The sequence below is a fragment of the Thunnus thynnus genome, chromosome 5, assembly GCF_963924715.1.
Source record: "Thunnus thynnus chromosome 5, fThuThy2.1, whole genome shotgun sequence".
NCBI lineage: Eukaryota > Metazoa > Chordata > Actinopteri > Scombriformes > Scombridae > Thunnus > Thunnus thynnus.
The window spans coordinates 19807479-19822734 of NC_089521.1; the positions used below are offsets into that span (position 1 = coordinate 19807479).

A 15256-nucleotide genomic window follows, 5' to 3' on the forward strand; every position below is an offset into this window, starting at 1 on the left:
GTGATATAAAGGTAATTATACTAATATTTTGTACAAAGACCATCAACTTTGCAACCATGATAAGAAATAAAGGTGGAACCTTTAAGATTCATGTTATGTGTCTATTTTCATGGCCAGTAATTTGGGAGGATTACTGCTCCAATATTACTGTTCTCAGGAGGAGATCAGGTATTTCCAAAATACCTTTACGAACTGACAAAAACATCCTTGTTTGTAGTTTGACATCCGTGCGATATAAAGTTTACCCAATAGGTTTAGATTTGAGTTTAGAAGTCAAGGTGTGATACACCTTTATCACTCTCAGGGGAAACATGTAATCCTTCAATTAAACAGGCAAAACAGCAAAACTGCAGTTAAGAGGTTTTCTCCTGACAAGAACAGTATCTATGTAAACATTGAATTTAGAGGAGTAATCATTCGCACAAACACACACACGCACACACAGGTTGTTTAAGACTCTCTCTCACATTCCACTCAAATTGATGTTTACAGGTTTGTGACTGTGAATTTCACTCCCAATCAGTGAGCTCATCACTTGAGAGCAGCTTCAGACGGACCCCATTCAGAAACCAGAGATGGCACTCCCAGCGAGCATGCCCTCTGATGAGCCTTGGGCGAGGACTGTGAATCTCCCACTGTGAGTTGGTTGTTAAGGACAGGGTAGGGGGGTGAGGAGTGTGCATGTGTTTATGTGTGTGTGTGTATCTGGGGGATTGCTGTAGGGGTAAAGACACTGTGATTAAATGATAGCTGTGATGAAGGGTTTACACTCAAGCAGTTATGACCGACAACTAAGTGCTTCTCCTCAGCTGGCTCACCCTTCAACAATTCTTGTAAGATCAAAGCAAGGTCAATACTGCGATGGAGTTTTTGTTACTATGCCGCTCTTCCTCTCACTTCGTTACTTCTAAAACGTTTGGATAAAAAGAGGTTGCTTAGAGAAAGAGAAGGAGGCTCACTTCTTTTGCAGGACGTCCCTCTGTATCCAGGTGCGCACACACATGTGCCGTCCTCTGGAGAGCAGGATCCTCCGTTCTGACAGGAGCAGCTGACTGAACAGTTGGGCCCCCAGAAGCCTTGTGGGCACACATTATCGCAGTGGATTCCTGCAGGCACATTACAACAAGGAATATTCAGCAAATGCACACTAAGAAGGGAAAGACTGACATGCTGAAATATTCTAAGCAGCCTGCCATCTGTAGAAACACATTATCAAAGGAAAGCATTCACAATGTCTGATCACAGTGGATCTGTTGAGGGTTATTCACCCAGCATGGATCCCCGATTCATTTCAGCCCTGAACGAAGAAGCTGCAGTTTGGAGTGGGTTGAGTGTTTTTTTTTTTTTAGCTCAGCCCATCCTTTCAGACTCTGTTTCTCCTTTCCAAATGTATTTTATTTTTGATCTGACTGGGGCTCCCTGCCAGTGCACTGTGTTGATTAACAGGGTTGGGTCTCCAGAGGGGTTGAGCTTGTCTCCCATTCTCTTTCAGCAGAGCTGGGGTAGTGTACAGAGCCGAAGGGAAGTACTCAGGCTACAAGAGCACAGTCTGGAAGTGTCCCTGTGTGTTTGGCACAGCTCCAGCCAACAAACGCAAAACACTGCACCCATACAGGGCTCATGCTGTGCACATGAATGCATTAGCACATTCGTTGGAGCAGCACGTTTTCCCTCATCCATACCCATGCATTCGAAAACTAAAGAGCAAAGTCACATGTACTGTACATATGCATAGGTCCATAAAATAAAATATGTCGCTGTAAACACACAGGCAGTTGCACACACACACACAAATACACACACATAAAGTCACATACTCTCACACACGCACACAAACTCTGCAACCTTTCAAGCATCAGCCCTTCGAAGTCTCATTTGAAATGAGAGAGAATATCTGAGAATGGTGTGGCCATTAAAGCAGCATTAGTGCAGTACCTTTGAATTAAACCTGGTCTAAACTCTGGGGACTAATGTTATACAGTAACCAGGGCACCTTATGGGTGGAATGGATGAGTAAAGGAGAGGAATTGTTAGTGCTGATGAGGAGGGGGCATGGTAGCAGTGATTTAGTCAGAAGCCTAGCCATAGACATCAAAAGGAGGGCAAGGCTTGTGCAAGTGTGTTTGAGGTTCTGCTAGGCCAGGCAGAAAAAAACAGTGGCTGCCTTTACTGTCAGAAAATGAATGCGGACAGAGCATCACACTTTTCAGTCTAATGGTGACAAACAGAGGGGCTTTGGATGCCTAGTGAGGGAGAAGAAGAAAGACTGAGAGAAGCCAGAACTGAAGTCTCTTCAAAGGAGGTTTTTCGCTGAGAAGTGCCAGAGGTCCCACTATCCAATTTGTACAGAGTGAGCAGAGCAAAGCAAACCTCTCTCTCCCTCTTTCTCTCTCTCTCGCCTAGTGCATGTAAACACATACTCTCACATTACCTGCTCTCTCACATGGACTAGCATCTCTTCAGAAATAAAAGGTGAAGTCCTATTTAACATGGACTTGCATGAAGCCCCTTCATCAAGTGTCTAGTCAGAGCACTCTTTTAAATCTTTGCTGGCTGATGTCAGGCTTATGACAGCTCAGCAACAACTGTGTGGGTCACATGCAGCTTAGCCACTTACACCCACACACTCCTAGAGTCAAGATTCTTGACAGTTTACGCAAACCCCATAAATAAAAACAAATAAACAAGTTGACAGTTAAGTAGGATGCCATACCAACTCTGGTATGTGACAGCGTTTACTGCAAAAAATAGCTCTAGTGTGTCTGTAAATAGCCGCTTTATTCCGTCCTTAATTTAGTCCTGTGACGAATCCCACATCTTCCTCTCCCTGGGTGCTGCTTCCTTCAGGGAGCCCATTGTCGAGCCTCTACAATTTGAGTATGTATGTATGTGTGTTTGTCCGGCCCACCAGGCTGCACGCTGCCCCTAGCCCTGCACCCTGGTGACTCAATTAAGGCTGACAGATGGTCCCGACCTGTGCAGGATTCAGAGCATGAGAGGCCCGTTTTGCCGGCTCCGTTGTTGCAGATAATAAAACCCACATTGTTTCCCAGAATAAATGCCCTAAGCTCAGGAGGCTGAATGGAGTGGGATGCTGAGAGCTCACAGACTTGACCTTTCCTGCTGAATCTATTCCCTCCCTGACTGAACCTCTCCACCCAGGCTCGGAGACCAGGTCCTTGGCTAGCCCCCCGCATTTGACATTCAGATGTGATGCTTCATTTTTGAGCATAGTGATCCTCACCCTTGCTGTGACATTCATACTTTCCTACCTCCAGCTATTTCCCTGTAAGCAAATGTTTGAAATGACAAGAAACAGAGAGTCGACATATGTTAACGTAAAACTACCAATTTGGGTCTGGACGGGATTGGAGTTCAAACTGAGAGCCTGAGAGTGAATCCTCCAGTGAATATATACGGCTGTTGGTTCAGTCAGACTTCACAACATCATGGAATGAACAGAGCCAAAAATAAAAATATCATAGGCTGTGTTTTAAAACTTGTGAGAGCATTCTGGTCCAATGATCAGATTCTGCCTCCAAATATTTATCATGTGAGTCACTTCAAACGTTTTGTACAGCCAATAATGGATGCAATATAAGCATGATTAAATACCGACATCCAGTGTGGCAGCTAAAAGAACCAATTTAAAGCTCAAATCTCAACATCTCTTGTTCACATACCCTGCCGGCTCAGTGGCAAAACAAACTGAACATTTAATTGACAAAACCAAACTTAGACATTCTAAAAACATTTTGTTAAACAGAAACCCTAAATGCCCCAGCATATTTATCTTTTTTGGTACATCAATATGTCTGACTAGCATTAGAAATTTAAGAGATATTTTAAATGAGACCTCAGAGGTTATTTCTACCACTAATAAGCATCTGCTCTGATTATACTTTTCCAAAAGCAGTACTGACCTGTCCAGCCTGGGTAGCACCGGCAGTAGCCACTCACTGGGTCGCAGCCATCAGCATGGCTACAGTCACAGCGCTCTCGACACTCCAACCCATAGGTGCCATCCTGACAACAATAAAAACTCACTATTATCCTGTTACAACGCTACACATGGGCACAATGAGATGCAGTGTATCCTAAGTTATACATTGCTTCAAAACATTCAGGGTCCCCAGGATCTTAACAATGTCTGGTGCAGACTCACAGAGCAGGACTCATCGCAGTGCTCTCCCCTCCACCCAGGAGAACATGTACAGGTTCCATCTATAGGGTCACAAGCAGCTCCATTGCCACATAAGCAAGTCTGATTACAGCTCAGACCCCATGTACCACTGGAGCAGAGGATTGAGCAGTCCACACCCTGCCAGCCTGGAGGAAGAGAAGGCATACACACCAATCTGTGCACAATCATGTCAAAAAAAATTATTATGGATGCAGCTGCATTTTATTACAGTTCATAATTTACACACCTGAGAAACCAAAATAATGCTATAGAAAAGTGGTTCCCAACTTGGAGTTTGGGGCCCCCATGGTGTCCCAAGATAGATCTGAAGGGTCGATTTAACGGATACTGTTACACAACAAATCCTTTTTTTAAGGATTTTAGGGGGAATTATATGCCTGTATTACCTATTTGAAAGTAGAGAGATGACAGAAAACAAGGACAATGGGGAAGGTTACAGAATAACATGCGCTGGCCAGACATAAACATAAACATATGATTTATGTCTTAACCTCTAGGCCACCAGAGTGCCTCCATTTGTGAATGAATTCCTTCATTTTCTCTCATTTTTGCATTTTTTGAATACTCTCTCCCTCTCTCTCCTATTTGGGGCCCCAAGAAATCCTTTAGATGAAATGATATGAGAAAGAAATCCTTTGTTGAACAACTCATAACTCACATTCAAACTAAGGCTATAACCTAGTGTGAGGGGTCTGAAATGGATATTGTTTTATTTAAGGGGTCACAAACCAAAAAGGTTGGGAACCACTGACATAGTACATCACATTCACACATTTATGAACAGAATGCATTGACACTGACTGAATCTCCCCTCAAGAAAAAAACTTATGTGATGTATCATTCATTAAAAAGACAGGTAAACATAGACAGCAGAGAATAAAGAACAGAGGTCCTTTGACAGTTCTGTGATACAGTGTGTACAAGAAAACAATACTTTCTGTTGTAAATACAAAATGCAAGAGGATTCTGACCATGTGTATGCAAATGTTGTGACTCCTTACATCATCTACAGTCAGTTTAACACATCTCATAATGTGCAAGAGTTTCTCTGAACCTCTGAGAGTCAATTATACTGTACCTTCCCTGCAGATGCAGGAGCCGTCGACAGGAGAGCAGGATGCGTGATTATGGCAGGAGCAGGTAGACATGCAGCTTGGTCCGTATAGACCTGGAGGACACACTGTAGCACAGTCCTCACCCTGTGGTAGAAATAATGCAAAGAATCAGCATGGCAATAAATGCTGACTCCGGCAGACCTAAAAAAGGAATAACAGGGAAGGTTCACTGCACTTCTCCATAGTCAACTGAATTGTTTATTTAGAGCAGTCATACTCTGTCTGTATACAGAATGAGGAGCAAAGCAACTGTAAAATTGAATGGATTTATGATGGTACTGTAACTGAAGTTCAAGAGGAAGGACCACACTTGATCACCCTGAGTTACCTTCTCCCAGCTTCCAATTATGCACTCTATATATTCTGACAGCACCTACTCCCAGCCGTGCCTCGCTTTTCACAATCCTGCTACACTCCATCTCTCCACTTCTCTAGCTCTCTCTCTCTTTCCTATGTTACTCTCATGGGGGGTCCCTGCTTTTATCAGCGGAGACAGGGGCAAGACTCACAAGCCAAAGAATCCAGACTCCCCCCCCCGTCTGTCTCCAACCAAGCTACTACCATTGCCCTGCTGTTCAGCCAGCTTTCTAGTTCATTAATACAACAATTTCTGTTCTAAAACGACTTAAGTTGTAGCTCTTCACTGGTAAAACGGCTGTTGGAAAATGCATCTATAAAATGGTATACTGCAGGGAGATTGATACAAGTGGGAGAGACCACCACAAATGATTAAATTCCAGGATGACGGGATGCACTGCTCTAAAGCAGTGGTTCCCAACGTTATTGGCTTGTGACCCCTTAAAATAAAGCAAAGTCTATCAGGGACCTCTTGTCACCCATTGCTTTGTCTACCAGATATATGAGAGCAGACTTATTTTTGTTTTATTTGAATAATTTTTAGAGGCTTGAGGTAATAAAATACAGTCATTGGCAATAAATAAAATTTGCGGAAAGTTTGAAAAAAGACCTAAAACAACCAAAAACAACAAAAAAAGTTTTTTCCTGTTGTCCAATCCTGTTCTATCATCTCGCAACCTCTTAATTAATCCAGAGACCTCTTATGAGGGCCCCAACCCCTATGTTGGGAACCACTGCTCTGAAGTCTTGGTTGCCACCACAGAGACCAGATTTCAATCTTCCAGCCTGGCCCCGCATCCCAAAGTACACAACTGGCCAAGGATTGCGTCATTGTCCCCTAATTAGTGACTGCTGGCTGGTTGGGGCACCTGCACAGAAGAAGGTATTGTATGCAGTATTTTGGCCCATTTACACCTGGTATAAACATGTATCTGGATAGTGACATCGGACCAATGGGTCTCCGTATTTACACCAGGTATTAAAACGTGTTCTTGTTGTCTCAGTTGTGCCCACATTGTGATTGACCTCAATATGTAAATGAGTGTCGATAAATATGGCATGTCTTAGGCCGAGGGAAGGAATACTACAAGTGAATGTTATTCATTTTTTACAAGGGAAGACCTACTAGCAATGGCTGTTAATTGTAGTATTTGCAAAGCTTGCTTAAGCTGGCAGGAAAAGGGCTGATTTTTCTCTCACTTAATTAACACTTGGCTGAGATTTGATCACAATGTGAGCCTGACCACCTCCAAATATTGTCTTGCAGATCCGATTACATTTCGATCACAATGTGCGTTTCGCGCTAGAGATTAGCATATGTAATTCACAGTCTAACGTGTGTTAATAGATAGCATTAACTGCCATTTTGATAAAACAAAGTCTGTGAAATGTCTAGTTTATATACACCCGCCACAGTAGTTTGTTCAGTTTTGTTTAATTGCATTTTCCTGTGTCATATAGATAATGAGATAATGTTATTTGTGTATAACAGTGAGATTATTGCTCGAATACAGGCAGTTAACCAGCCAAGTTAAAACTGTGAGCCTGTAGAAATGTAGGCTGGAAAGCAAGGTTTATTGTATTTCCCAGCCATTGTTAGACTGTCTACAGTAGGTCATTCAGTAAACACAGTTAAAGGTGTAATGTGATGTTTTCAGTTTCAATTTACACATGTAGGTATTTGTAGCATTGTGTACAGGATGTTTAAAGTCAGTGAAGTCCATTGAGAACTTTAAAGCAGGACTGTAAGCTAAAGTTATTACAGTGAAGTTCACAGCTCAGAGATAGAAGAGTTGATGCAAGCTGAGTTAATGCCATGATGACATGAATAACATTGCTGACAACTGTTTTATATATGTTTTGCACAGGTAACCCCTATGAATAAATGTGTTGCACCAGTTTAGACCCAGAGCTTCATTCTGAACCTGTAACATATAAAATATTTACTCCACTACAGGGAAACAGCTCTTAGAAAATGTGTAGCCTATCCCAAACAGAATTACTGATCTAAAATAGATATGTTTAAATAACCACTGCTTCCCGGAGAATGTGATAAGTGGAAATGGAAAATGTAATGTACATGGAATAGAAAACTGAATAGAATGGTAGCTGCATGTTAGTGCTGTTCTAGGTTGTAATATCAACTTTAGTTGTTGTTGGCAGTCAGCATGGCACCTGTAGTTTAATGCTGTATTATAAAATGTAAAAACAACAACCTGGCCTTGAGGACAAACATTACAATGGATGCTAACATGAGTTTTACACTGAGAATTCAGTTATGATTTATCTGTAAATAGGGTGAAGCATTGTGATGCACTGAACATTTGTATTTACACATTTTGATCACCCGCCACTCATTAAGGTTCACTATGCCATGGCCACCCCACACTAGGTCTGTGTCCCATCTTGGCCACCCCAGTCAAAATGTCCTGGATACGCCATTGGTATCCAGATAGTGATCACATTTTAATGCCAGGTGCCAGGGGTAATATTGTCAAGCTCCCATTGAGGCTCCTTGCAGAAGCAGCTTGCAACACTATGTGTATTGGAAGAAGTGCATGGCTATCTATACCTTCCCCTGGCCAATAGTGGAAGTAAGCCGCAGAAAAGACAACAATGTGTGGGGATTTGGTTAAAACCAATCTGCGGGGAAAAAGGGAAATTGCAAAAACCAGTAATAGTGAATTCCACTGTGAATTGCATGGACCGGGGATATGCAGTAGCCTATAGACATCCCAGACAGGCTGTAGCCAACACTCAATCTACTATTAATAAGAACACCAATGGGAGATTGACAGCCATGCACAGCCAGGTTGTATGAGGTACTTATCCAAAGTCAGTGTATTACCTACAGTAGATGGTGGTTGGCATGCTCCCAGTTTGGAGAAGTGGGCAGGAGTACCGGCACCGAAGCTAAGCAATGTACTGTTGTGGACAAGGGCAGCAGCAAAACGTATTTTAGCTATCTAAAAAAAGACCCAACAGCCATGTGTGCCAACAGCCATCTACTGTAGGTAATACACTGACTTTAGGTAACTACCTCATATAACTCCACTTCAAAAATCCAAACTAACTCTTTAAGTCCCTTACCATTGCATTAGACAGAACTAGCTGGTCAAGGACATGGAGTACTCCTTCCCTGTCCTCTGCAGCCAACTGTCATTAGAATTGCTCTGCTTTAAAGGCTGAGCACAGCCCACCTCCACTAGTCTCGTCCCTCCCTAAGTTGGAGATCACAGCCAGCCTATGGATTCCCACACCCTCCCTTACAAACCCTGCCTTGAGTGACAGGTGACACAATGATTTAGAGTTCCAATTAGTGGCCCAGAGGAGTCCTGAGTGGCTCTTTCTTTGCTCACCAGAGCACTGAGGGACTGCTGGCTGCTCACTGCTCTCATTATCATTTTGAACTCAGTTTAAACAGGAGGCAGGAGGAGATGTGCCAGTGGACGCCAGGGGCAGAACACACTTCTTAAAACATCTCTCCTCCCCGTACACCACATAAAAGCGCCTGTCTGTGATTGAAATTTTTATCAATCGGTTGCAATAACCTTTGTTCTACTGAAAATGACAGCATGAAGACTGCTAACAAAAGCAGTTCAGTTACAGTTGTTAAGTGAGGAGAGAAGTTCGGCCAGTCAGGGGGTGGTGGGGGGGATGGCGGGGGGATTCTCAGCCTGTCTTCAGAGCACAGGCAATTTACTGGTGACTGGACTCATGGATAAAACGTCATGCAGCCACAAATGACCACATGGATTTTGCTGCATCCATGGCTGCGTAGGATTCCACTTGGTTTCCCCCTCATGGCGCAGAGACCAGTGGTTGGTCTGCTCTCAAGAGGGGAAAGGCAGCTCTCTCATTAGTCGACTGATTCGTATTCCTTCTGAGCTGCGAAGGATAGAAGTCTGTATGTGGAGAATCATTATTAATACACGGGCTGTCAGTCCATCGCACGAGAGCAGCAGGACCTTACATAACTACACAGCCAATGGAGACAGCAACCAGACCTGAGCCCTGAGAGGCAGCCAGGTCGTCCTTGGCCGAGGCACTAAATTCATACCTATTAGTATCTTAATGTAATTGGAGAGCAATTTTTCCAGAAAGCCTCTCGCTGACACAACATTGATCAGCCTGGTACCCATTTGAGACTAGATGCAAATGGCACCACTAATTACCAATCAGTCTCACTCCTTAACAGTTCATCTAACTGCTAGATGAGTGGCTGTGGTTTAAAATTCATGCAGCAAGACAGAAAATGAACCTCTGAACCTTTTGATGAGGCTAGAAAGCCCTGAGAGATAGGAAAATGATTTGTTTTCACCACCTACAAAGGCAGACTGGAATTCATTTCAGTATCACTAATGCATTCATATTTCAGATATAACAGTATCAACAGAATCTGTAGAAACTATCAACATAGTGCCGAAATGGTATCGTGAGTACATACTGCAGATTGCAAGGGACAATGCCTGAATAGGTAACATGTAATCACTTTGTCCCAGTCAAAAAGAGCATGTCCAATTACTAGAGCTAAATCAAGCGTGCAGGAGCTCAGTCTGCTCCAACACTTTGCTTGGTTTGCCCCCCAATGGGACTCTAGAACAAAGATGCAGCAGGGAGGCTTAGTCCTATCAGCTGTCCCCCAGGGAAGTGACTTCACCAGCAATCATAGTCTCAACGCCATCATCAACCATATCTTAAAAGCCCACTGTGTGATAATGATCATGTGCCATGCATGTGACAAAAAGTTACACACTAACAGAGCCTAAGAGCCACTAAGACTAAGAGCCACAATCAGAACTCTATCTTTTTAGCAAACTATCTGTGCTGTTTGCATTACACAGCAGCATCCCCCCACCCCACCCCCCAACCCTCACCTTCCACACACGCACACACAAACCAGTCCTCCATATGAGGTGCGTCTGTTCCCATCTGACTACCTCCTTTTCTATCCAACTCCTGCCCTCTAGGTCTGTTTAATGGATCTGGCAGCCCTCCCCAGCAGCCGCCAAAGAGAACAGGTGGAGCAAATTAAGACACAATCTGCGGCCCTGCTCCGTAGCTCAATTCACCACAGTGGCCCGCTGTAAGACACAGGCAATTTCCACTCAAATGTAATGTTGGCAGAAATGTACCCTCTTTGTCTCTGTTGCTGTGTAACTTCAGATTGCAGGACAAGAAATACAATGGGAAAACTGATTGAAGTTACCCTACTAATTTGACACTTGTAAAAGGGGAAGATATTGCTGTACAAACCTATTAAAATGGAAGCTTATATAGGTCAAAGATTGTATTTTCTCCCAATTGGTCTAGGAATATACAAATTGGTAACAAATTAAAGGAAAAAGCAACATAAAGTGTATTAGTAAGGTGTTGGGCCACCACATGCCATCAGAACAGCTTTAATATGCCTTGGCATTGATTCTACAAGTCTCTGGGACTCTACTGGAGAGATGAACACCAAAATCAAAATCAGAATCTCCCATAGATGTTCAATTGGGTTGAGATCTGGTGACTGCGAAGCCCATAACATGTGATTCACATCATTTTCATACTCATCAAATCATTCAGTGACCACTCGTGCCGTACAAATTGGGGTATTGTCATCCTGGAAAAGACCACTCCTATCAGGATAGAAATGTTTCATCATAGGATAAAGGTGATCACTCAGAACAACTTTGTATTTATTTGCAGTGACCCTTCTCTCTAAGGGGACAAGTGAACCCAAACCATACCAGCAAAATGCCCCACAGCATAACAGAGCCACCAGATCTCCTCACTGTAGGGGTCAAGCATTCAAGCCTGTACCGTCCTCTTTGTGTGCGCCACACACGCACACGACCCCTTGTCGAGAATATGGTGAAGGATGATTCATCTGACCATATCACTTTTTCCACATCTCTGTAGACCAGTGCATATGGTTTTTGCACCACTGAACTCTCAAATGTGCATTCATATTTGTAATGAGGGGTTTATGCACTGCAACCCTGCAAGCTGAACAATGACATCAAAACAGTCAGCTCAAGCCTTGACAACATGAATGGTAAAGTTGATTACTTGGAAAATCAGTCTCACTGCAACAATTTGATCTTTGAAGGAATTCCTGAGATTGGCCATGCATGAGGAGTTTATGATTATGAAGACTACTCAGAATCTGTTTGACAGAAATGCAAGAAATTGATTCCAGCAATGAAAGAAGCCAGAAAAAGAGGGGATATTTCTTATCTGAGATATAATAAGTGAGTTACTCACTGTCCCTCTAAAACACCTAATGAATAGGGAAGTGATTCCCCTACAGATTAGATTGAGTGCAACTAAGAAACTATTTTATATGCTTTTTGTTTATAACAGTTACCTATAAATATTACATGAGTCAGAAAATGAAATATTCAAAATGGTTCAGGTATTCACTGTTCTCTTTGTAAAAATGGGTTTCATTTGAAATGTACACCTGTTCCTAAAATTTTGTATTTGGACATCAAGGATCTGTGATAATTCTGCCTCAGTTTTTCCTTTCTATTTACTTAATGATCAAAAAATTATTGTATTGTATGTATTGTTGTATTGTTGTCTGACAATCTTATCACTAAACATAGGTTTACAGTTGATGACAGTATGTTATTCAATCTATTTGAACTTAACAGAGATGAAAATGTTTGTCATGATACAGATTTTGACCCTGATATTCACTTCTTTTCAGCTACTAACATTTCCTACTCCTGTGACTACTACAAGGAATTCCAATTCAACTGCTTCATGGATTCCTTTCTGGTTGAATGTAAAATATTTTTGGTTTTGCACTTAACTATTCGCAGTCTCACTAAACATTATAATCCACTCGTACAATATTTATCCTTCTTAAATAATGACTTTTCTGTAATTGTTTTTACTGAAACATGGCTTACCAAAGAATCTAAAGGACTAGGCCTTTATGAACTGCCATCCAATAACTCTACTCACTTCATCTGACAGTCCAGGTCTGGAGGAGGAGTTTCAGTCTTTTGTACATCAAAGTTTTAAATTTGTTAATCGACATGACCTTTTTCTACATTCTGATGAAATGGAGATTGAATCAGTTTTCACTGAAATCTTGTCTAACAAAAATAAAAAAAATGTGGTCATAGGTAGTATTTATCAACCACCAGACACTGACATTACTTGTTTTAATAACAGTCTCATTAAAACTTTGGGGCTTATCAATAAGCAACATCAGGGACTTCAATATTAACTTTTTAAAAGTGAAACTCATTCTCCAACAGGAGATTTTATAGATTTATATGCAAGTTATTTTTATCCCACTATTAGCAAACCTACCAGGGTAACTGACAAATCTGCTACACTAATTGATAGTATATTATTTAACTATTATTGATAATAACTCTAACTACGAAACAAAATCAGGAATTCTCTACACAGATATACTAGATCATTTCAAATTGTCTTGCTAGATGGTCACAAGAAAAAAAAAACGATAACTCTGTAGTCAATTATAGAAATTTCAATCCAAGCAAAAAATCAAAATTTAAAGAAATGTTGGAGAGAGTTTTTCCATCGGTTATTCATTCTGTTGATAATGAGAGAAAAAATCATAATCCTTGGTTTACTGCTGAATTGAAAAATTTAACCATAATCAAAAACAAACTTTACAGAAAACATATTTCATCGCTAACTCTTACACCAACAGTTACATTGTACAAAAACAAATACATTATCCTTAGAGCAGCAAAGAAAAGGTTCTTCAGCGACCAGTTTACAAAATCTGAAAGCAATATCAAGGCTACATGGAAAATTATTAATCAACTACTTCAAAGAAAGCCTCCTCACAATATCCTTCAAACTTTACAGACTTCCACTGATCTTTTTGATATAGCTTGCAGGTTCAGTGATTTCTTTTCAAGTGTTGATGTATCTCTTGTCAAAAAGATAGCTGATACAAAAGTTAATCCATTAGATTATATAAAGGGTTCTTTCCCATCTTTTAGTAATTTTGATCTGCCTGACTTTAAGGAGGTGAATGATATTATATTAGAATTTAAAAATCAGCTCTGGGTCATGATGGAATTTGCACCTCCCTAATCAAAGAAGTCATCTATCAGTCTATCATTGAGCCTTTAACATTCATTTTTGCATTATCCATGGAAACTGGCATCATACCTTCTGACCTAAAAATGGCCAAAGTTATTCCACTATTTAAAACAGGTGATCCAGGATCCTTTACAAACTATCGTCCAATTTCAATGTTGCCAAGATTTTTGAAAAACTAGTGTATAAAGGAATCAAAGAACAAAGAACACTTGAACTCATACAATATTCTGTACTATCATCAGTTTGGATTTTTAGAACTTAATTGATGAGTATATAATAGGTATATTTTTAGACCTTTCAAAAGCATTTGACACTGTTAACCTTGCTATTTTGTTTTCAAACATTTATAGATATGACTTTCATGGTAATGTTTATAAGTGGCTCAGTAACTGTGTTCTTAATAGAAAACTACTTTTATTAATGGTCATGAGTCAAAAAGAAATATTATGCATTATGGTGTACCATAAGGATCCATATTAGGACCTTTATTATTTTTTATCGTTATCTTTTTGTCTCAAATAGAGATTTAACAACTCATCAATCATTAGAGAATCAAATCAATCAACTAAATCAACTAAATCTTCTCCATTACTTAATATGGTTTCAAACAAATAAGTTGTTATCAAATGTCAAAAAGTCTAATTTCATGTTATTTACAGGAAATAAGAAATGTGACAGTGAGCAAATTAAACTTCATATTGATAATGAAGAAATAATCAAAGTTTCCCCAACATGTTTTTTAAGCATTTGATTGATGATAAACTCTTCTGGAGAGAACATGTTTAATATAGATAGATTAAATTATAGTTTAATCTAACCATATTAAACATACTGTAATATTGTGTGGGCAACTACTTTTCCAACTGATCTATACAAAATATTGCTGCTGCAGAAACAATTTATGAGATTAGCAACTTTTTCCAAAGCTGTTGTACCAAGTGCACCTCTTTCTTTTAACTGCAATTATTGACTATTTTTGATATTAACATTCTTCACATCTGTACATTTGTCTTTAAAGTGAGATATAAGAATTCAGATCTAAATACAGTTTTAGATATTATTTCATTAATAATTCACAATTTTACAATTACTCAATTACAGGCTAATAATCTTCATCTTCCTTTATATAAAACATCACATGGTCAGTTTTCTATCAAATATTGTGGAGTTTCCTTGTGGAATGAAAATGTACATTTAATGGATTCCTTTGTGTCATTGCCTATGTACAAAAAGAGACTTAGAAATGCCCTGCTGTCAAAAACATTTGGAACAATGATGATCACTCTGCGTAACTGTTGTTCATACTGTTAATATGGCAATATTTCTGCTTCTTTTATAGTGCAAGTTTTAAACAGTAATATTCAAAATGTATTGGTGATTTTGTACATTTATATTTTACCTTTAGTATGACTTTTGGGTGTGGTTTTCATACAAGCCATTGCAGGTTTTCTAACAAACCCTCACACTCTTTTATATTTCCTTCATGTGTTTTGTC

General features: G+C 40.3%; 1 protein-coding gene across 1 annotated transcript in view; it reads right to left on the reverse strand.

The window, feature by feature from the left end:
- The window catches only part of megf11 (multiple EGF-like-domains 11), an 81135-nt gene that overhangs the window by 13076 nt on the left and 52803 nt on the right, over positions 1 to 15256 (reverse strand). Inside the window, exons 12-15 of the mRNA XM_067589873.1 lie at positions 5283 to 5403; positions 4166 to 4329; positions 3924 to 4026; positions 960 to 1106 (exon numbers count right to left, since the gene is read on the reverse strand). Of these exons, the coding sequence (XP_067445974.1) occupies positions 960 to 1106; positions 3924 to 4026; positions 4166 to 4329; positions 5283 to 5403 (535 nt within the window). The remainder of the gene's footprint in view (positions 1 to 959; positions 1107 to 3923; positions 4027 to 4165; positions 4330 to 5282; positions 5404 to 15256) is intronic.